Source organism: Schistocerca gregaria, chromosome 1 (assembly GCF_023897955.1).
Source record: "Schistocerca gregaria isolate iqSchGreg1 chromosome 1, iqSchGreg1.2, whole genome shotgun sequence".
NCBI classification, from domain to species: domain Eukaryota; kingdom Metazoa; phylum Arthropoda; class Insecta; order Orthoptera; family Acrididae; genus Schistocerca; species Schistocerca gregaria.
Window position 1 is genome coordinate 877,160,981 of NC_064920.1, and position 24,944 is coordinate 877,185,924.

Below are 24,944 nucleotides of genomic sequence, written 5' to 3' on the forward strand. Positions count from 1 at the left end.
ACTTTCCTCACGGCCGTTCCACGGCGCATGGAATATCTCGACCCCTTTATCACAGTGTTGACACGCCTTCTCCATGGGGCTATTTCTCGAGTTCTTGTTAATGGAAGACTGACGGCACCCATGCCGATCCGCCGATCAGTACGACAGGGATGTCCATTATCAACATTGTTTTTTGCATTGACCTTAGAACCTTTGTTGTGTGGTCTCCGAGACAGGCTCACTGGGATACAGTTCGGCGTCTCCATCTATCGATGCACCGCATATGCGGATGATTTGATGATCGTCATACGAGGAGCTGACGATATGGCCGCGGCGTTGGACTGGATTGCAACCTACTGTACAGCTTCTGGTAGCCAAATCAACGTTGACAAGTCTGTCGCCTTGAGCATCGGGATTGGGCTACCGCAGGAACACATGGCCCCCTTACGCTTCAGTGATACTGTCCGCTGCTTGGGCTTAGAGTTCATGAACGACATGCGACGCGCGACGACGCTCAATTATCGACGCCTTCTTCACCAAATTAGGGCCGGAATTCCAAATCAGCGCTTGCGATCCCTCAACATCGTTCAGCGGGTGTATTATGCCAACGTATACCTTGCGTCTCGCATACCACACGTCGCCCAAACACTACCCATTCCGAAACCCTTGGGTCGTAGCATTATGGCAGCTCTGGGATACTTCGTCACCGCTGGTATGTTACTGAAGATCAGATACGTATCTCTTACCCTCCCCAAGGGAAAAGGTGGTCTCGGCCTAGTCAACGTCCATGATAGGCCATTGCCCTCTATGTTAGTTCACGTTTATGTCTGCTGCGCCGTTGTCCTACGAGCCTCACGAATCTGCTTCTGACGGCGCTACGACCTGCTTCACTAAGACCGCCGGTGCCACTACAGGACATCCCAGCGCCCCTCTTTTATATAGGACGTTTCTATTTAGAACAAAGTTATTGCAGTGTAGCGCTCACGACACCACAAATGGCCACGACTCGACGCCTGTATCACGACATGCTGCAACGCCGCCCCCTGTATGTGGTGTGTGGTGTGGAAGACTGTACACGATGCCAAGCTTGATTCCGACGTTGTTTCCCAATGGTACGTAGTAGTTAATGGGAAGCTGGTGACGCAAGAACGTCTCTACAATATCCACATGGCAGAATCTCCCAATTGTGTGGGTTGTAACACAGTAGATTCTGACGAGCATCGCATCAGCTGTGGAGAGGCGGAAACGGTTTGGCACCTAGTGCGGCAGATGCTGGCTTATCTCTTGCGAGTTAGGCCGGAGCATATATCTGCACGCACGTTGTTGTTTCCGGATGAGACATTTTACCCCAAGACTCGAACCAGCTCTGTCACCTGGATTCGTGGACATGCGGTCCATTACCTCTGTCGTGACGGACACAAGAATTTTCTTGACTTCTGGCTCTATTTGCAAGAAAGACATCATGCTATTTCCGGGCATTCCAGATATCGACAATGCTTTGCAAACTACCTATTGAGTGCCTTTCACAGCCCGCCGCGCAGCTGGAATGTTCCAGGCAGCGGCAGATGAGGTCAGAACGAACTGCAAACGAGCATATATTGAACAATCTTTATCAGTGGGCGCAGTCGCTGGGAAGTCTAACTACGACGTGGTAGCTTTCTTTTCATGTTATTTACGTTTAATATCTTCGATGGTGTCTTCATTCTGGTTTAGGTTTTCCAGGCTTGATTAACTATGACTGTTCGCACATTGATACCTATATAAATAAAAAAATAGATAAAAAAAGTGGGCAGGAAAATACCCCTTGGTAAAGTATTCGTGAATGGCATCACAACAGGTCGAATCACCAGATTGACAAAAATTTTGCAGTCTGCGTGCATGGGATAACCACAAGCGTGCTTCAGCTGTCATAAGAAATCGCACCCCAGACCATATCTATAAGTGTAGGTCAGGTGTGTCTAGCACGCATACAAGTTGGTTGAGGACCCCAACTAGCCTCCTTCTAACCAACACACTGCCATCATTAGCACTGAGACAGAACCAAATGTCATCAGAAAACACAGCAGCCTTGCACTCAGCTATCCAATGAGCTCTCGCTGACACCACCGTAAGTCGCATATGGTGGTTGTTTGTGGTCAGCGGAATGCACGCTACAGGGTGTCTGGCTCGGAGCTGTCCTTGAAGTAATCGATTTGTAACAGTTCGTTGTGTCACTGCGATGCCAACTGCTGCTCATCTTGCAGCTGCAGATGTAGTACGACACGACATAGCTACACGACTAACATGATGATCTTTCGTCTCAGTAGCGCCACGTGGCCACCCGGAGACCGGTATTCCTGCGACCGAACGTTCTCGTGGGCACCGCTTTTTGCAATCATCCACAGTGGCTACATTCCTGCCAATTCTTTCTGCAGTACAGCAAAAATTAGCTTCTCGTAGCCCTATTACACAGCCCCATTCAAAGTCAATGAGGTATTGATAATGGCATCGTTGTTGCCTTAAAGGCATTCCTAACTGACATCAAATCACCACGTCCAATCTCAAAGGTAACTAACGCTGACGACCGTTACAGCTTAAAGAACACCGGATTTGCATCCACATGTGATTGGCACGAAGTCTGAATAAACGCCATCTTTTAGATGTGCAAGCACGCCTGCCAGCTTCCGTTTCTGTCGCACAACTCCTTCTTGGAGTCGTGATTTTTGTTCCATCAGTGTATTAGTGTGGCCGAGACAGCATCGCGGTAAACACCACTTCTAGCCTTGATAACAATCAGGTTTCGGGGGGGAAGAGGGTACACTAGTTTCTTCGGGCATTTCATAGGTAGCTGATGTCACGTGCTGACGACTCGACCCCTTAGTGCAACTAATATTGCGGTATGTTGATTATCCACTGTCCCAAATAGTGTCAGACATTTTTGTTGGAATCAAATAGGGTTATTTAGACGGCAAGTGAAGGCAGGATAAGGTGATTCAGTAATGGTGTCGTTCTTGGTGTTCAGCCGAGTTGTTCCCATTTGATGCACAACGTTGCAGCGACCGACTCAGTCGCCTTATTTAGGTCCTGCGAGTTGTGCTGTTATGTGTACTGGAAGCATCTGAGGATTACGACTAGATCAGTCATCGAAGTAATCTGTAAAAAATGGTAACTACAGCTCGTCTGAGCACCCCGAATCTTACAGTTAAGGAAATCACACCGATAAAACCAGACATTTAGATTGCCTGAGTGTTCATCAAACTAGAAACACATACATACAGCCCACTGAACGCGGCTTTTGTCACCTTGTTACTGTGGAGTGTCCGCATTGCTGTCATGCTGAAGATGTAGAATAAAGGACAACCCTTTGTCGCCTCGAATGCTGAAATGAACTTCGCGTTTCATGTCGATGGTAACCTGAATGTTTGGGCGCTAGTGACAGTACGAAAAAACCCTAAAACGTCACAGGATCACCTCCTCGCTGAACTACACCATCTTCTAAGTGTGGGTCACACGGTTCGTGGAAACATTCAGGGGGTGGACAAAAAATATGAAAAAAACAAAAGCACAACACGCTGCTATGCCTAACAAAGTGTAGGGAAACCGTTGGCATACAAAGCTGCTTCCAGTCGTTCCTGAATGCATACACACAGATCCTATATGGGTTTCAAGGGAAGCTTACCCCAGTATTGTTGCAAAACAGTGGCAAGTTCAGGTAACGATAGTGGAGGTAAATAGCTATCACCCTTCCATCTCTCCAAAGTAGACCAAAAAGTCTCAATGATATTGAGTTCCGGGGACTGTGGTTGCCAGTCGAGATACGACAATTCATTTTCGTGCACACAAAACCCGTCCTGGGCGATGCAAACTGTGAGAATAGAGTCCCTGTCATTTTTGAACACAGAATCACCATTGGGGAACAAACACTGAGCCAGGTGGTGAACCCCCTCAGCCAAAATGGTCAAATAAGCTTCCACAGTAATATTATCTTTCAGAGATCACTTGGGGCCCATGGGTTACCACGATATGGCTGCTAAAACCATCACCGAATCTACGCAATGTTTCACTCTCGTGTAGTAAACTCGGCCAGACGTTGGAAAAAAATGTGCAAGACTCGTCCAGCCAAACGACATTCTTCTGCTGTTCTGTAGTCTTTGTTTTACGGCTTTCTCAACCACGTTTTCATGTAGCGGGCATTTGCATCACTGATGAATGATTTTGGAATCCCAGCTCGCCCTGCAATTATCTGCTTATAGAGCTCCCTTCGCATTATTTTCGTGCTGACAGTGTTCGTGAGTGCAACGTTCTGTTCTCCGAGTTCTGCAGTGACTTTTGCAGCCGTTATCCTCTTATGATGTACTCCACGTCTTGCATCCAAAATCAGCCAAAATCAGGATATTCCGACCACTATGCACCTCCACTCGACTACCATTCCGTGGAATGGTAGTCGAAGGACAGCATTATCTGCCGTAGTAAGCAATGCCCTGTTGTATGTGACTCCAAAAGTCCACTGACTGAGATTCGTTTAAGAATGTTCACACAGAAGGAGATTAAGATGTACCTGCAACAATTGCTGACAGGCGCGACAATCGTCTCTGGTAACTGTCAGCTCTTCCGCTGTATCAAATCGCTACGAATGGTACACCATTCCTTGCAGACAGGTTGGAAAATCCACATTGGTGCAACAATAAATCGGGGAATTTCATTCACGGTGCGGTCACGGGTGAGTCCAAAGACCACCGCTCTCTTCTGTGATTCTGTCACATCTTCGAGTCAACCCGTCTAACTACCCTGGTTCCATATAACCTACTGACACATACAGATTACTTCGTTGCCCTGACCTCAGTCAACGATTCAGTATCACCGTATTGTACGAGTTCCATACAATCAACAGCGAAACGAAGTAACTAATGTACTCCTTGAACGGAGTGACCAATATTTTCTCCAGAGAGCTTATGGAGTATGTGGAATGGTGGTAAAAAATAATTCAATAAAATCTTCTCGGACTGCAAGTGAAGCACTTGAGCTTTCGATAGCAGTTTCCGCCACTGTCATCAAAAACTGAAATCACTAGCTGCCAGGTCTGGCATAGTGTTCTGTATATGTAGATGTAACGGCAGGGTCTGGAATCTTCCAGAGAGGACCAGAGTGGTGCATGTGGGGAAGACAAGTTGGGTAGCTCCTAGCGGCTGGACACCGCCACGGGACTGGGGCCAACGAGATATAGGGCCCTGCAACAAACTAGTGAGCTCCCACTAATCGGTTGTCAGCCACCCTTCGTGAATGCTCGCTCTGTACAGGAACAACGGGAATAAATATTTAATTGGAAAGGTGTCCGGTTAAGGGTTTAATTTTTTCGTGTGCTGAGGAGAACTTCCAAGCATTTAAATACGCACTGAAGAATTACTAAATTCGTCTGAAATAGTTACTCGCTCCTTGGTGGAGACGGCTGCTGGCATTCGGAAGACTTGTCGTGTCACGTGTTATGACGTTCGCACCGCGACCTCTCTTTCTAATGGGCCTCGCGCGGTTCCGAGTGACACCACATGGCGCGTGCTGCATCCCCAGCATCCATACGAACGTGAAGCCTACATTATTACTTTCGCTCAGCGTCCAAAGGCTACCCCCATGACCCACTAAGTGTGAAATCCTGCTCTCTGTTACAACTGTTGCTGTTTATTCTAATTTCGGCCAAAGGGTAGCAGAATCCCAGTACGATGCGTTCCTCCATACTGTGGAGCAAAATAAAACGCGTGCTGAAGAGATATGGACTGAGACCAGTGTTCCGGCCCGCCTCCCAGATAAGATATCAGTTACGCCCTGTTAAAGACGAGATAGGTCTTCCAGTCCCTGGCGTGGATGTTGTTCTCTGTGAATATGGTAGCATTTGCATTGCTCGAACTATTCGCACTGTTGCCGAGCGTTGTGCAGAGTGTTCACGACATACCAAACAAAGGGAACTTGAGAAGTGGGCCGTGGCAAAACATTTCCTAGAAAACAAGCATAAAACACAATTGAAAAAACGAGTTTTGGCCCAAAGACCATCATACTGGGTGATACGTGGCGCCGTTGGTGCGAGTCGCTTCTCTGTGTTAATTTAAGTTCTCTGCGATCGACTCTGTATCGCGTGGCGGCGGTTGTCCTCTTTGGTCACTTTTCGGCTATTTAAGCGCACGTCGCTGTCGGGAGAGGGCTGGTTTTGGTCGATTGGTTGGCGCTCCGGCGTGGAGTCTGGTTGTCGGCTATCGCTCTTTGTGCATGCTCTGCCCCTTTCTGTCACGTGAGCAGTGGGGCTACGGACTGAGACATGCCTGAGGTCGGGAGTGTGGACTGCGTCTAGTGAGAAGGCGATGGTCTCGTCTGTGCTGCTAAACGATATGAACCTGCGAAAGTGGCTTTGGAGTGCATCAGCCTGCAAATCGGATACGCTACAGAATCAAACGGTGCGAATTATTCAGGTTCTTAAAGTCTTGTTGTACTTATGTATGTTGAATTTCGTGATGTTTGCAATTAAAGGCTCTCCCAGTGTTTGGACGTCCACGTTATCTGTTTCCTCTTGACCATTGATGTACAACTTGTTGAACAGTGGTTTGGCTGTTTCGGACGCACTTGAGATACTAGCAAGGAGTGTATATCTAAGTCGGTGTCTGTGCAGTCCGAAATAACCACAGTTTTGATTTTCTGGCACTTGTTTATGCTTATTGCCAATAAGTGCAATTCACTTATAGTAACTTTCTTTTACAAAATTAAGAGATTTATGGCATTGTTTTTCTTCTTGTATGTAACTATTATTTAGGCTTATAAGACAGAGTATGTGTTCTGGTTCCTACACATTCAGCTGTCTTGTCATGGTGAATGTTTATGTATCGTGGTTCCTGTACAAAGGCAGTGTGAACTGTTGTTGTTGACAGTGACTCCATGAGATTTAATTTGGCTGCAAAGAGTAATGGTATTCCTGCTTTGAAATTTTCCTGCTGTTTTAAGGATTGTGTTGCTCTGGATACTGTCCAGTCGCTGTGTGGTTTTATGTTGTTGTTCCGGAGGTATAATGAGCGGTGCACGTCGTCCGTTTTATCTGGTCGTTTAACTGGCGGCGGCGAGTGAGTTGTAACCGATAGCGCGGTCGCTGTGTTTATCAGTAGACTCCAGATCTTCGGCGAATTTGAGTATTTTATTATTTGATCCCGGTGACCCCAAGGCGTCCGTCTTTCTTTCTGCACCGTTCCTTTCAGCTTTCATTCCGGCTCGATCTGAGCTGTAGTTTCTACGCAAATCTGATGTTCCGTTGCATATCAATGAAATTTTGTAATACCTGAAAGATGCCTTTCTTTGTACTGAGTTTTTAATATCGTATTCAGAAAGAGAAATTGTGAAATGTGTTTGTTGTTATATCTTAAAAGGTGTCCTGCTCCTGTGGGGTTTTTTCTCAGTAACCCATTTATTCTTTGTATGGTTCTTAAGATTAACATACAGAGGGTTTTAGCAGCGCGGGATTAGCCGAGCGGTCTGGGGCGCTGCAGTCATGGACTGTGCGGCTGTTCCCGGCGGAGGTTCGAGTCCTCCCTTGGGCTTGGGTGTGTGTATTTGTCCTTAGAATAATTTAGGTTTAGTGGTGTGTAACCTTGGGGACTGATGACCCAGTTAAGTCCCATAAGATTTCACACGAGTTTGAACATTTTGAACACAGGGTTTTAAAATTATTTATTGTTTGGGCAGGGCTTTGATACCCGTAAACATTTTGGCTGTTTAGTACTGTTTTAGATTGTAGGCCAATTATGTATATTATTCTGGGGTAATAGCAGTTTGCGGTTGTCGTGCAGTTGTTGAATAAAATCTGTTGGAAATTACAAGCCGATGTCTGTGTTTCATTGGTTATTATTGCCTTGTCTTTATTGAGTTGAAGTGTCCTTGAGCGTGTGTCCCAAGTCTCACAGGGATTCTGTTATCAAAGAAGCGAACGAAATTAGAATAAACAGCAACAATTTTAACAGAGACGAGGAGTACACACTTAGTACAGCATGGGGGCGGGCTTTGAACATCGAGGGCCATATGCTGTGACTCGGTCCCCCTGCAGCACCGAGCCGCTAGGAGTTGCTCAAATTGTCTTCTTCGCATGCTCCGCTCCGGCCCCTCTGAAACGTTCCAGACGCTGTCATCACATTTGTATAAGCGTAATACCGTGCCAACCGGGGCAGACAGTGATTTTAACCTATGATGACGGTGGCGGAGACAGCTATTGACAGCTCGAGTGTTTCATTAGAAATGACGCGGGTCGTAATTCGAGAAGATATTATTGAGGCAAGCCACGAAGGACAAACAATGCCGAACACCGCTTTCTGTGCCTCACAGATGACACCAAACGTATGCTCTTGTCATGGTGGAGCAGTGAGAAACAGATTTCCTGTGTTGTTTTCTTTTTCATATTTTGAGTCTGATTTCTATGCTCCTGTTTTTCGACTTTTTTGCTTCTTTCCGCTGGGTGCCCGTCACCGAGCACCGGCGAGCTGTTAACGCAGTGCCGGTGCCAATTTTTAGCCGTAACTGGCTGTGAATGCAGTAACGGCGTGCGAGCGGCGCGGCTTTTGGCCGCCCGCGGCCCGCGGTGCTGCCGCTGCCGCCCAGCTTCCGCCGCAGACAATGGGCGCGCCAGGTGCGGCGCGGCCGCTTTTAATTTTCCGGCGCGCAGCCAGCGGCCGCGATGCGCTGCTAATGAATGTTTTATAAGGCCGCCCTGCGAGTGGACTGGAAGCCCCGATGCCGGCCGCCAGTGTTGACGCGAGGCCCGCCTGCTGCCCAACCGCAGCGGCGCACTGTGTCAGCGCTACCTCGGCCAACAGAGCGTGCGTACACTTGCTGGAAGCTCTTACCGACCGCATGCGGTGCGAACGCCAACTGCCGTATTTATTCTGTCTTCTGGCAGTTACCGGGGACGGAACACCTGCACAGTTGAAATTTAGGAGGAAGTGCAAAAACGCCATTGCAATTTAAAACATACGCTGTCCAGGTGCTTCTGAAAGTAAACAACTGTTCCAGAGCTAACTAACAAAATTCGTTCTGTACGAAGTAGCAACATACAGGATGAACATTAATGAAGCCGACAAAGTGCAGGGACGGATTGCTGACCGGAAATGGAGGGAAAAACGTCCTATGAACATGTGTCCGGCAATGGACTCTGTCCGTGCAAATACAAAAAATCGTCCCGGGACACAGTACGGGGCTGCACCGCGTCGCCGCCCGGGGTGGCCGAGCGGTTCTAGGCGCTACAGACTGGAACCGTGTGACCGCTACGGCCGCAGGTTCGAATCCTGCCTCGGGAATGGATGTGTGTGATGTCCTTAGGTTAGTTACGCTTAAGTAGTTCTAAGTTCTAATGGACTGATGACCTCAGAAGTTAAGTCCCATCGTGCTCTGAGCCATTTCTTTTTGCATCGTGTCCACGTTATAACAGATGTTCAACGTGCTTTCTTTAAATGTTTGTATGTGTGAATTGGTTCAAGTGGCTCTGAGCGCTGTGGGACTTAACATATGAAGTCACCAGTCCTCTAGACTTAGAACTATTCAAACCTAACCAACCTAAGGACAGCACACACATCCATGCCAGAGGCAGAATTCGAACCTACGACTATAGCAGCAGCGCGGTTCCGTACTGTAGCGCCTAGAACTGATTGGCCACAACGGCCGGCTTAAGTGTGAATTGCTAATGGACCAAACTGCTGCGGTCATCCGTCTTTAGATTTACACACCGCTTTAACTAACCTCTATTTAAAACTTCCGGGTGGACAGGCCGTGGTCGATCTGTAAAACTCTCCCCTGACGTTTCGTCTCCACCTGAGGACACATCCTCCGAGATAAAGCGGCGAACTGCAAAGAGAACTCGACGAAACCTGATTATATAGGCAGTGCAGAGGGCGCCACTGTCCATCACGTGGCGTCGGCTATGACACTATCTCTGGTAATGCCAACATTCTCGATTGACAGCAGTCGATCATCACGCTTCTGGTGCAACGCTGACATCCAAATTTTTCCAGTTTAACACCTTTGTCTTTCCTTTTAAAATCATTACTGCGTTTATCAAGCTAGATAGCCTCTATATACATGCGCGCATAATAATGCGATGTTTTATATATGACGCTCGCCTCGATGAATTTTATTTCATGATTACCTTCCTGGTAAACATAATCTGCTTGGCCGATTTATCCGTGTGACCCAGGCGGCAGTTCCTCTTACGTTCAAAAAGACGTGTCTTCACGCTTCTCTCTGTGGTACCGACGGACACCTGTCCACAACTACAATTAATTTCATATACCCCCGGAGTAGCCAAAGGGTGTCGTGCCTCTTTTGCGCATCTTAAATATTCTTTTATTTTGCTGGTTGGTCTGAATATAGTTTCCACTCCATACTTGTTTAACACTTTCCCAGAGCGATCTGTGACCTTACTAATAAACGGGAGAAAAACCTTGCCATTGGGCGACTGTTGTTCGTCGTTGCTTCTGATTCTCTGTCTAGAGCGAAGCGCTCGATCTATATCCTTGATAGAATAGCCTTTCTTCTCGAAAACTGACCGTAGATGTTCAATCTCATCTTCTAAATGAACAGGTTCACAAATTCTGAGCTCCCTGTCCACCAAAGTTTTTATTACACCACTTTTTTGTCTAGGGTGATGGTTTGAATGATTATGCAGATAACGATCAGTATGTGTGTCCTTTCCATACACCTTATTGCCCAACATTCCGTCCCGTCGTTTAATCACCGACACATCCAGGAAATTCAGTTACCCATTACTCTCCGTCTCCATAGTAAATTGGATTTTCGGATTACTGCTGTTTGCTGGCAGCGGTGGTCTAGCGGTTAAGGCGCTCAGTCCGGAACCGCGCGACTGCTACGGTCGCAGGTTCTAATCCTGCCTCGGGCATGCATGTGTGTGATGTTCTTAGGTTAGTTAGGTTTAAGTAGTTCTAAGTTCTAGGGGACTGATGACCACATATGTTAAGTCCCATAGTGCTCAGAGCCATTTTAACCATTACTGCTGTTTAGATGCGTCAGGAAGGCATCCAACTCCTCTGCTCCGTGCGTCCGTACTACGAACTTGTCATCCATCCCATTGATCATCCTATCTACATCTACATCCGTACACCGCAAGCTACCTGACGGTGTGTGGCATTGCATCACTTCCATAGGACCTCTATCGTTTCTCCCTTCTATTCCAGTCTCGTATTGTTCGTGGAAAGAAGGATTGTCGGTATGCTTCTGTGTGTCTGTATGCTTATCTGAGTAACTCTCTATCCAACTCCCACTGGCATATATATCATCAATTCTTCACCATCATTCTCCAAACTATCCACCCCTTTCAACGACCGCACAATCTACAACGAATTTCCCTTCCTGCCTAGTGTGTATTCCACCTCAGTATCCAAGCCCACTACTCCCAGAACCAAGTCCATTTATTTTTCACCCAATTCTACACCCACATTTAAGCCTCACTACCTAACGCTCATACCACCCATTCCTTAGCCTTTCATCATTGTGCGACAGCAATACAGATTTATATACCCAACTTCCACTCCCTACTAACCTATGAGCCCCTTTTAATGCATATCCTCTCCCTCATTCTTATGAAAATGTACCTCTATCCCCACCACATTATGCAGTCAGCTCCCTATGTCCTCCACTGTACAGATGATCTCCTTCTCCTGCTGAGAGATGGAGTTGCAATCACCTCGCAGGTGTTCAGCCACAACCCTTATTCGATATATCTACAAAACTACAAAACACCTTACCTTTAGCCTCTCCTTCAAAGTCCTAACTTTTACGTGTGCTTCTATCTGTGTCCAACCTAATAATCTCACTCAGTATGACTTCCTCACTGCCATCAACGATACCTTTTCTATCTATATTATTGCCACTGCCCTCAACATCCATAGCAGATCCATTGCAGAACTCTAACGGTGCCAAATGTTTACAGACTCCTTCCATGGTGACATCCCACAGCACACAGCACACTCATCCTGAAAGCAAAACCACTGCAAACGTCACCCTACCCACTCCCAGTTTCCTTGTATACATCACTGCAAAAGTCCTCGAGCCACTTGGATGTGACCACTTACCTGTTCTTCTCACTATGTCCTATACATTGCATCACTTCCATAGGACCTCGAGCCACTTGGATGTGACCACTTACCTGTTCTTCTCACTATGTCCTATACATTGCATCACTTCCATAGGACCTCTTCCCGTCTCCAGCCAAAAGTTATCCAACACTATACTGGCAACAATTAGAATGCCTACCAGGTATCGATAAATACCCAGATTGGAAGCCACCTTCTAATCTTCCAGGAAGTTGACGATATCTCCCATGCCTCTCTCCAGCAGACCTTGTGAGATACTCTGTCTTACCACATGCCTACTAAGGAACAAGCCCTACTCCTTCTTCTAAAATCCCATTACTGCTTGAATACACTCATACACCACTGGCAAATAAAGAGACACATCAGAAATTTATTAAATGAAAAAAAACGTCAGGACTGGCGCCAGACATACACCAGACTCAATGAAACTCTTCTAAGAAATGGACGGCATTCCTCCTACCAACTGACAGTTATTCCACCCCTCAATACACGTTTCTTCGCAATAATCAGCTCTTAGCTGACAACCTGAACAAAGCTGACCACTTTGTACCGTATTGCCTGACATCGTCTCAATCCCTGACGAACCTCACTTTGGTTACTCCCTGTTCCCGACCATCAACGAACGCACAAATACCATTGTTCCACCCATGGTTTCCAGTTTCCAGTACTGGGACAACATACCGCAACCAGAATTAAATACACCAATCGCAACACAAGACATAAAATAAGTACTTCACAGAAAACTTAACATATCCCCTGGTCATGACTGCATTACCTATCTGCGTGTCAAGTAATCCCTACATTTCTTTCTGATCACCCCTGCAACCATTTACACCTTTATCCTAGCTACAGGGTACTCGACTGAACCCTAGAAAAACCGAAATCTTACTTTTCCTCAAACCATGCCAATCCCTTCCTCTACCATCCCATCTGTCTCACCTTATTGTTCAGCAAGTTCAACGGATCAGTTCTCTCCTGATGCATTCATCACTACCTTAACCAACACCATCTCCTCCCTGTTACCCAGCGTGACTTCTGGCCCACTTTCTCTTCTGATGACCAGCTGCTGCTCCTCACCCATGTCCTATCCCAACAGCTCAAATGCTGTAGATCCACTATTTGAATCTCCATCGACCTAGAGGAAGCCTGTGACGTTAAATGACATTCCAGTCCCCTTTTCAGACTCCAAACGTACGCAATTTCTTCTATCCTCACTCCAAAAATCATAGTGATACCTCAAAACCCACCTCAGTCAGTTTACCTCCTCGTGTAACCAACGAATGACACTGTAACCGATGAATGGCTTCTCAAGATCAACCGTCCCAAAATCCAGGCAATAATTATGTGATGAACGAACTGCACCTTCAGTCTCTGTGATTTTTGCCTTACCCCTTAAACTGTTCTAGCCAGTGAACGAATAAGCTAAAATACCTTGGACTAACCATTGTCCAGCAAATAAGATGGAAATCTCTCCTACTAACTGTTCAGGACAAAGACCACAATACACTAAAACTTCTAAAGCTGCTGACAGGCCGATCTTAGGAATTACACCCCTCCACTGTCCTCCATACCTCAAAAACCTTCACTGACCCGTCCTTCCCTATGAAAATATTACATGGATATCTGCCTATGTTCTGTAAGTCCTTCCAGATCCGTGAAAGTTATAGGCTCTACCTCACTTCCTGCATTCAGTTATCCTCACCACCCGACCCTCTCCGTGGACCCTTTACCATCTCATCACATTCCCACCTCTCCTGACTCACTCTGAACCCCTCAAAACAAATTACACCATCTGCAGATTAACTCCAATAATTCTATTGCTTCCCCTCTGATTTCCAATCTCAGTATGCTGCTGCGTCTCTGTCGGTACATTACAGCAATCCTGCACCAGCAGATGCTCTACCTCCTCCCCCAAACAAATTTCAACTGTCTCCCTCTCTGAAACTATGAACTCCATCCCAACATTTACCTCTCCTTTAAATCCCCCCCCCCCCCCCCACCCATTCCACCTGACCAGGGCTCCCTATCCCTCCTCTCCCCATACTTTCCAACCCTTTTTTCTCTTCTTACCTTAAATCCCTACACTCTTGTCCCCTTAAAATTATAATCTCAGCAATACCCCCATCTACTTCTCCCTTTTTGTTCGTCAGCAGCCACTCCCACACCATCGGTATTATGCACCATTCTCCCAACCTTGGCCACCACCCTCCCACACTCTTCAACGGCCAATCATTAGTCTTTCAGTTGCATTGTAACTATCCCAGGGTAGGCCCACTTTTAATGATAGTGAGGTGCTCCGTTTTAAAATCAGGGCTTTGCATCATCTGTTAAATTTTTTTGAATGTCCTCCTATTGTTTTTCGTTTTTATCTTTATTATCACCGTTTTTTAACTAATAACGAAGGAATTAATGTCTCTTATACGTAAAAAGTTCCAGATCTTACTTCCGAAAGTTTCTTAATTCATTTGTAGTCAAGGCTGAAGACAGTACTGAATGTTCCGCTGGCAAGGAAGAAAAGTGGAGACGCACAATATTGCACCTGCTTCTGACTGACAATCTGATTCTGATCATAGCTGCGATTTATTCGATTTCCAAGAGTCAAGAGTTTTTGGAGAGGGGCGGGTAATAATGTCGCGTGACTGGGGCCTCCCGACGGGTAGACCGTTCTCCGGGAGCATGTCTTTTGATTTGACGCCACTTCGGCGACTTGCGCGTCCATGGGGATGAAATGGTGATGCTTAGCACAACACAACACCCAGTCCCTGAGCGGAGAAAATCTTCGACCCAGCCGGGAATCGAAGCCGGACGCTTAGGATTGACGTTCTGTCACGCCGACCACTCAGAGAGGGGCGTGTGCAAAATGGAGGGCAAACGCGGCTGGCGTTGTCAAAATGTGTATTTTGAAACTCTGGCATTGTGACAACCGCGCTTGCTACTTGATATGTGAGTACTTATGGAAGGGCTATTTTTAGCTTACAAATCTAATAACAGGGAAGCGAACAGGCTTACCCCGAATCTTTGTGAATAAGAGAAGGAACACATTTGATCGAGTTGCCTCATAATAAGTAAGTCACACGTGGAGACGTGCGCGCCCTCCGCTGCTTTCCGATCCGTCGGTCCGACTCGCAGATGTCTGGCGACGTCGCGGCTGTGACGGCGGGGCGGCCGGTTGGATGCCTCCCCTCCCGTAATTACCGCAGGCCGGCGGCCGCAGCGCAGGTGTGTCTGGCGCCAATATCTATTCAAATGGGAGGGGGCGACGGGCGGACCGGAGGCGGTGGAAGGCGAGCATCCGCCGCCCCCTCTTCCGTCACGTATTGGCTCGCGGGTCCCCAAGGCAGCGCGCGGACCGCTGGGCGGGCCCCGTCCTTGCTGTCTCGCCGTCCGCAGGCACTGCTTCATTCAGAATCTGTGTGTCAGGAGCGACACTTTCGGCAGCAACTTTACCGGAATCCATCAGCAATACCGCTATAGCCGACTGTGTTACCCGTTCCGAGTGGTGTATGAAGGGTAAGCATATAAATACACTACTAGCCATTAAAATTGCTACACCAAGAAGAAGTGCAGATGATAAACGGGTATTCATTGGACAAATATATTATACTAGAATTGACATGTGATTACATTTTCACGCAATTTGGGTGCATAGATCCTGAAAAATCAGTACCCCGACCAACCACCTCTGGCCGTAATAGCGGCCTTGATATGCCTGGGCATTGAGTCAAACAGAGCTTGCATGGCGTGTACAGGTACAGCTGCCCATGCAACTTCAACACGATACCACAGTTCGAGTAGTGACTGGCGTATTGTGACGAGCCAGTCGCTCGGCCACCATTGACCAGACGTTTTCGGTTGGTAAGAGATCTGGAGAATGTACTGGCCAGGGCAGCAGTCGAACATTTTATGTATCCAGAAAGGCCCGTACAGGACCTGCAACATGCTGTCGTGCATTATGCTGTTGAAATTTAGGGTTTCGCAGGAATCGAATGAAGGGTAGAGACACGGGTAGTAACACAATTGAAATGTAACGTCCATTGTTCAAAGTGCCGTCAATGTAAACAAGAGGTGACCGAGACGCGTAACCAATGGCACCCCATACCATCACGCCGGGTGATAGCCAGTATGGCGATCACGAATACACGCTTCCAGTGTGTCGTCAAACACGGTTGCGATCATCATGATGCTGTAAACAGAACCTGGATTCATCCGAAAAAATGACGTTTTATCATTCGTCCACCAAGGTTCGTCGTTGAGTACACTATCGCATGTGCTTCTGTCTGTGATGCAACGTCAAGGATAACCGCAGCCATGGTCTCCGAGCTGTTAGTCCATGCTCCTGCAAACGTCGTCCTACTATCCGTGCAGATGGTTGTTGTCTTGCAAACGTCCTCATCTGTTGACTCAGGGATCGAAACGTGGCTGCATGATCCGTTACAGCCATGCGGATAAGATGCGTCATCTCGACTGCTAGTGATAGGAGGCCGTTGGGATCCAGCACGGCGTTCCGTATTACCCTCCACAACCCACCGATTCCGTATTCTGCTAACAGTCATTGGATCTCGACCAACGCGAGCAGCAATGTCGCGATACGATAAACCTCAATCGTGATAGGCTACAAACCGACTTTTATCAAAGCCGGAATTGTGATGGTACGCATTTCTCCTCCTTGCATGAGGCACCAAAACAACGTTTCACCAGGCAACGCTGGTCAACTGCTGTTTGTGTATGAGAAATAGGTTGGAAACTGTCCTCATGTCAGCACGTGGTGGGTGTCGCCACCGGCGCCAATCTTGTGTGATTGCTCTGAAAAGCTAATCATTTGCATATCACAGCATCTTCTTGCTGTCGGTTAAATTTCGCGTCTGGAGCACTTCATATTCGTGGTGTAGGAACTTTAAAGGCCAGTAGTGTAATATGTTCAGTTTGATGTGATAAGCACACCAAGCAAAATAAATGTCACCTTCCTGGAAAAGCACGATGTTTGATTTTTATGAAACGACGAGCATACTGTCACAATTCGCAAGATATTTGTTTCCTCAACACGTTTCAAGGGTTGAGGTCTTCATCATCCTATAGATTGACGTGGATTAATACGACATGTATGTGTTGTGTTTCAACTTCGCAGTAACCTATGGCACTAAACACCGTTTCAGTACATGGGTTGTAATTTTTTGGGAGTGTTTGATTCAAAACATGAACGAAAATATAAAATCACGGTGCTTGGCAGAACGTTGTAATAATATTAAAAAGATTTCGGCTTCTCAGGCTATCTTCAGGTGACAACTGAATGTCGCACAGACAGACATGATATGGGACTTCAACAGTGGAATGATCAGATTATACAAGCAACGGGAAAGGCGAACTTTAGATAGCGGTTTATTGGTAGAATCCTGAAGCGATGAAGTCCTTCAATGAAGGAAATAGCTTACAACACGTTAGTTCGTCCTGTCTTAGATTATTGTTCGTCTGTATGGGACCCTTACCAGTTGGGTCTGATTCAACAGATTGAGAAGGTCCAAAGAAGAGCAGCAAGATTCGTGACTGGTACATTTATCCATCGCGAGAACGTTAGAAATCTCATAGAAAGTTTGATGTGGGACACACTTGCAGATAGATGGCGCGCTAAACGAAAGCAGCAGCTCACTAAATTCCGAAATGCGATCTTCACCAAGGATTATTATTACCACCAACATTCAAATCGCCCAATGATCACCATTCAAAGACAAGGGAAATTAGAGTTCGTACTGAGGCGTTGAGACAGTCGTCTTTCCCTCGCACGATCCGTGAGTGGAACAGAGGGGTGGTGATGGGAGGAGGGGAGGGGGGGGAATATGACTTTGGCGCGAATTGTGCCCCCGCCACAAATCGCTAGATGTACCCTTGTCCGGTTCTCAGCTACTCTACAGATCAGTTTGCAAATAATAAATTTATTTATGAAAATATACAGTACAATCACCAACAAACTTTACATATTCACATACACCTTTACCTTTAACCCAAATGAATACAGACTCATTTACAGATATTTTCCTCCTGCTACGAGTATATAAAGACAAAGATGAAGGGGACATATATGCTGATTTACCAAAGTCTTTATTAGCGAGTTCAGCCATATGGTAGGTGCGAAAAGCAATAATGTCTCTGTCCACAAAACTTTCAAGTCCAGAAACATTTGGTACTCCTGTACCTCCACGAACAATAGCTACAGTAAACCATCCGTTACCATGACCAAATGAATCATTTATATCTAAACTAAAATTAAGTCTACATCTGCAAAAACAGAAGGGCCGTCCAGCAGGGCTTGAGAAGCGACAGACTTGACTGGAATACGATTCTTCTTGTCTCCAGCTGTTGTAGCAAATTCGATGTTCTCGATTGTCTTGTAGGGCGTACAGAAGATATCGCCGTCGTTCTAAACAGACAGTCTACAAGACCATCGAGAACATCGAATTTGCTACAACAGCTGGAGACAAGAAGAATCGTATTCCAGTCAAGTCTGTCGCTACTCAAGCCCTGCTGGACGGCCCTTCTGTTTTTTTGCAGTTGTACACTTAATTTTAGATGTAGATGTATATATTATTTGCACAGAAAACACAAAACTGGCAAAGTGTTTATAGGAAAACATTAAAATAACTACGTTAACCAACAAAGGTACAATTCGCAAATGATCACAAATAAGATAAATTCTCAGTTTGAATCTAGTATTTATAACGAAAACTAAATTTAACAAACGGTAAAATGGAAAATTAGTGTGATTATTTGATATTAGGTCGGTATTCTGTATCATGTGCTCGTTGATTTCCATTGTGTATATTAGGGACATCCTTCTGCTTTACATGATAGAATGTAAGACTTCACAGTCTACATCACATGAGTATTTTCTGCTAAAAGATGAACAGCAAAGGTCGAATGTCACTTCCTTAATCACCAGCTTCTGTAGCCTAACTGGTACAGTCCTGTCTGATTGTCCAATATATACTCTTTCTCACTCAAAAGTCATTTTAAACACTCCACTCTGTGCGAAGGTCTGCAAATTGTCTTTAGTAGTGAATAAAAATTTTAATATATTATTAACAGGCTGTTATAAAATGAGGATCTGTAGCTGCGAGAATAACATTTTTGCAAGACTGTCTGAAATGTTACCAATACATGAAATTTTGCAAGAGGATCTGTAACTATTGAGTGACTGTTTTTTGTGAGCGTACAGCCCTGTAATTTTATTCGTTTTCTTTTTTCGTAGAATATTATGAATCAAGGCACAATTACAGCCATTGTTGGAAACGATTTGTTTGATTGTTTTTAGTTTTGTTGAATGGCTGATGTGGATAATGGAAAGGATGTGAGGCGTTGCATCATTGAAAGAAAGACTGCACTTTTCTGACAGTGTGAATGCTGGGAGCTTGTTGGGTTTATAGTATCAGTAATTACATTTATTTCTCTACCGAGCGAGGTGGCGCAGTGGTTAGACACTGGACTCGCATTCGGGAGGACGACGGTTCAATCCCGCGTCCGGCCATCCTGATTCAGGTTTTCCATGATTTCCCTCAATCACTCCAGGCAAATGCCGGGATGGTTCCTCTAAAAGGGCACGGCCGACGTCCTTCCCCGTCCTTCCCTAATCCGATGAGACCGATGACCTCGCTGTCTGGCCTCCTTCCTCAAAAAACCCAACCCAGCCCGTTTATTTCTCTAAATGCTGAACACATGTTTTCTTGTTGTAATGTCATTATTAAGGTCCGAGATATTTACAGACGAGCCTCCAAGCCCCATTATAAAGTGTATTTTCGTATGTTGTGAATTTTAATGCTGTAGTAATGTATCTAAGTATGTACTGGTATGTACTGCTGGTACCAATCCACAATCATAACGGTTCATCGACGTATCTGAACCATTACTTAATTTTACAATTCAGTGGTTCTTTCTATAGAAAAATTTGTCCGAAACTGTGCCTGACAACTTCAGACATTGTAGGACTACAATGTGAACCCATAGCTAGATCATCAGACTAACTATAATACTTGGTTTGGGAATGTAGATAATTCTGTTTTACACAAATTTGAGTAGCATCGATTATGTCATGTAATTGTAAAGGATTTACTTCGTGTTTTCGTAAAAGATCTGTTAATATGTATATTGATTTATCAGCAGGAACATTTGTAAATAAGCTAGTGACATGGAACGGTTGTAATATAGAACTGGGAGAGAACTGCAGATCTTTAAGTTTGTCAACAAGAGATACAGAATTTTTTATTTCAAACTTAGGTTTAAGACTGGTTTCCTTTTTAATGTTATACTCAAGCTCTTCCACTAGCAGGTAACAACGAGCAGAAAAAGACGACGCCACTGGAGGTATTGGAACACCATCTTTACATAATCTCTGTAAGACATGATCTGGGAGCGACGGAATTCATATTAACTATCATTCTGCTGTTGGTTTCAGATATAACACTTGTACGTCGTGATTAGATGGCGGTTTCTATTTCTTCATTGAATGCTGCATTCGGATCTTTTTGTAAATGTTGGAAACCGGAAATATCAAGGAACTGGTTCACTTTCGTAACGCAATCACCTTTTTTTTTTTCAAGAATTAAACTGTTTGATTTATCGGCTTTGGTAGCAATGATATTGTTGGCGATTATGTTCTTCTTCAGCTTTGTTAATGTGCTCATTTCTTTGCACGAGGGTTCATCAATTACTTCAGCAGAAATTTTTAAATCATGGGCTACAAGATGTTTTGTAGAAACATTGTTACCTAACGCGAGGTCAGGGTCTACTTTTAGTACACCTAGCTGTTTTTCAGAAAAAGTGCATCGTGTAGCATATCTAATACCTTTATTGAACACTCATTAATTGTTATATTTGATAAGTTCGTTATTCGATCAGCAAACTGTTGATTGTGAACAGGTGTTGTCAACGGTTTTTAATTTGTTTACTGCTTTTTCTTCTTTGACTGAGATACATTTGGTGGACTATTGCATTTAAGTCTTCGCGTGTATTACGATCAAAACTGTGAACTGGCATGGATGTGTGACGGTCTTCATACGCATGTGAACTTGCGTTATCGCGGATTCTGTACCTATTTCGCTTTTCTTCTCTTATCTACGTTCTATCGGTGATGTTGATAGCTTCCATTGCAATTGACGAAGCACACTTTGATTTAATGTAGACGTATTTTGAAATAACGTCCTGATGTAAATACTTCTAGTCGAACGAAATATGTTGCGTGGCCTTAGCTTCTGTTTTAACAATCTAATGACGGATAACTGCACTTTGTTAGCACATTTTATCAGATTAAGTGAATTTTAAAAAGCGAAAACACTTCCAAATATTATCCAAAATTATATTTATTTTTTCCCGAACCACCTTTCGGCTTCTTAGGCAATCTTAGTTGACAATTGAATGTAGTAAACACAGATAAACATGATGTGTGACATACACAGATACTGTTTCCACAGGAGATACAAAAATGACAAGATGTTTACATAGGAAAACGTTACAATAATTATATTAACTAAAAAAGGGGGCAAACAAAAATTTAAGCGGAAATACATTTAAGCAACAATAATAAATAAGACACATTTACAATTTCGATATAGTTTTTGTAAGGAACACTTAATTTAACAACGGGAAAAACGGAAATTGAGTCTGCTCTTTATACTAGGCTGGTAATCTGTGTTTGTTGATTTCCAGTGTTTCCAGCAGGACTTTTTCAAATGGTTCAAATGGCTCTAAGCACTATGGGACTTAACATCTGAGGTCATCAGTCCACTAGAACTTAGAACTACTTAAACCTAACTAACCTAAGGACATCACACACATCCATGCCCGAGGCAAGATTCGAACTTCCGACCGTTGCAGCAGTGCAGTTCCGGACTGAAGCGCATAGATCCGCTCGGCCACAGTGTCCGGCAGTAGGATTAATTCTTTGCTTTTCTTGACATAATGGAACACTTCGTAGTCTACATCATATGAAGGGTTCTCTGCCAAAAGATGATCAGGAAAAGTCGAATCTTACTTTCTTAATCGCCAGTTTCTTTGCCGTTCATGTAGCCTAATTGCCACAGCTCTGCCTGACTGACCAATATACACTTTTTGAACTGCTTAGTAATGATATTTTTTGCGCCATCGGTCTTCTGACTGGTTTGACGCTGCCCGCTGCGAATTCCTTACCTGTGCCAACCTCTTTATATCAGAGTAGCACTTGCCACCTACGTCCTCATTTATTTTTTGGAAATGTTCTTGTTGGCAGCGCGTCAGAAAATTGTGACAACCAAATTTTTAGGAGAAGTGAGCCACCATTTTCCCGGAAATTTTGGACTTTAAGGTCCGATAAAAATTGTCTGTAATCATACTTTGGTCCCTCTTGTACATTTCTATGGATTCCAGAATCTGTTCGACGCGAGCTGACATCTCCTGGTGTGGGCTGTAATGTTGCGTCCATTCGCTCCCTGGCTGTACAGCAACTCTCTTTCATCCCTTGGCCTCAAAGGCTGTCTGAGAATTCTAAGTATTGCCGAAAACGTGTGACTAAGTCACAAGACCGTCCGACTTCGACGAAGATAAGATCCCGAATGCCCTGTTCCCACACAACGCAAGATCAAAGCCAACATTGGTCAACTCCTTACTATCCTCATAAACCGAGAATCAGCATGATTCCAAAATTCCTCCACACTGTCTCAGAACATCATTCGCCCCAATGGCGACCGTTCCCTCCAATTTTGAGCAGGGCTTTATGAGGTCAACTAGCCTCAGTTTAAGTTGGCCAATCATGCCTCTGCTATTTAACTGCCACTTGACTGGCTATGAAAACAACATGCTTAGACCACCAGCCATCTGGCGCCAGACAGTCGCACACAGGAGGGCACGGTCCACAAGCATTCTCAGAATCATGAGGACAACGCAGTCAGTCGGTGCCAGCAGTCTTCGTCTCAGACGTGGCGGAACAGTAAACACATTAACTGTGGCAACACTCAAGCGTATCACGGGTCGGTTCGCCCTGCATACAATAGGCGAAACTCGACCGACATCAGTCGTTCCACCAGGCACATAAGCCCACTGATGTATGACCCTCTTAGTCCAGAATGAGATTTTCACTCCATGCCTATCTGATTGCCATCGAAAACAGGAAACAGTAGCGCACTTTTTCGAAGGCGCTATTGAAGTCTATAGCGACGATCACTGCACAGAGTCTGTAGGCCGCCGCCATCGCTATTAACTCGCAGCGTTCCTCTATGACAGTCTGTAAGTTAACTAAGTTAACTTGTGCCGCAGGCGTCGTTTGCTCTGGGGAGAGGACATGAGGGAGTGTTGTCCAGAGTCGCATCGCCAGTAAGCGGCCGAAAATCTTATAATCGGCGATGAGCAGGGTGAACGGCAACTAGCTCATGATCGTCGAACCACGTTCTGGTTTGTGGACCGGAATGATGATGCCCTCAACAAAGGTGGGTGGGATTGCTTGGTCAGATGCCATGAGCTCTAGAAACATTGTCGTCCACCGCGATTCCATGAGTTCCCAGAGGTCTCGGCAAAACTCAGTTGGTAATCCGTCAATGCCAGGCGATCTGTTGATTGCACCCTTATCGACGGCGTTATCGAATTTGTCTCGTCTGACAACCACTGTAAGAGGTCCATGACTAAAGAATTTGTTGCTAGCACACTCGAGCTGATGTAATTTCGATGTATTGATGACGCGCTGCCTGCGATATGTAAGCTAGAAGAGAATCTGAGACCAAAGAGCAGTGTTGACTGCAGTAGGAACTGTGTAGCAGCAGGAGTAAGTAGTTGTTAGCTAGCAGTCGAGTGTGTGGAGTTGGCTGGGCCGGTCGTGGGACCGATGGCGGTGCCTGAGCGGTATAATATAAGGTAAAAGCAGCCTCGCGCATATGTAGTATTGTTGTATCATGTCCCATGTAAATGTTTTTAAAAAAATCTCTTAATAATAATCTTTCCCATAAAAAGTAACTTTTGACAATAATTCATTTCAATTTAAAGATTTTACTAATTTCTCCTATCCTTGGTCATCCTGATTATTGTAAAGAAAAATCAGTTCTTTCTTTTTATACATGACAAATCTATCTGCAAGCATTGCACTGGGCTGTGCCAGAAAAGTTTAGTTTCATATAGGAGCAGATATATATGCGTTATCCGGCGACTAGACTGAAGTAAGAATTTTCAGTTTATTCAGTATGATCTTTCAGGGTCATGACGCAGCACTGCTGACGTCCAAAATTTACCAGGTTAAATTGACAGTCGATTATTGAAAGGTTATAAGTGAGCGACAATTTTATCGAGAGGTTTGTCACATTGTATTATTGGTAGGTTACGCTAAATGTCAATGCTATACAAATTTTCATTGTTGGGTAGTTACGCTAAATGAGAATATTATTTATATTATTTTTTGCTGTTGGGAGGTTTCTGAAGTTATTTTGTGGGGACGTTACACCACTGCCAAAGTATCCTCCTTTGTGTGGGGGAGGGTGTGCGTGACGTAATCCAAAATGGAGTCTTCTGTTTCAATATCGGCATCGTGTTCCCTGAAAGTACGAGGGTACTGCATGTACGATGTTATTCTGATTGGTCACTTGCGACACACGAGGAGTGACCAGAGTGTCGATGACCTGCTGACGCCACAGTTGCTCGTCTGACACTATGCGATGCAGAGATGAATTTTTCCATTCGCATGATCGTGGCGCCGCGTCTGTATCATCACTCACTGCAATTTGCGGAGGGCCAGCGCAATTATCTTTGTTTTAGTTCTTTGCCGTTCCAACTGGTTGTCTGAGGTTGGCAGCTGAATATCCAGATCGTGGAGACTGGCATAGCATGTGATATACCTTTTGCTTTTCTTACTTTTATGTTTTCATC

The 24,944-nt window shown here is 45.1% G+C and overlaps 1 protein-coding gene across 1 annotated transcript in view; it reads right to left on the reverse strand.

The window, feature by feature from the left end:
• Positions 1-8,831, reverse strand: part of LOC126280098 (fibroin heavy chain-like) — a 65,977-nt gene extending 57,146 nt beyond the window's left edge. The window contains exon 1 of the mRNA XM_049979738.1: positions 8,498-8,831. Within this exon, the coding sequence (XP_049835695.1) occupies positions 8,498-8,831 (334 nt within the window). The remainder of the gene's footprint in view (positions 1-8,497) is intronic.
• Between the last annotated feature and the right edge of the window lie 16,113 nt (positions 8,832-24,944).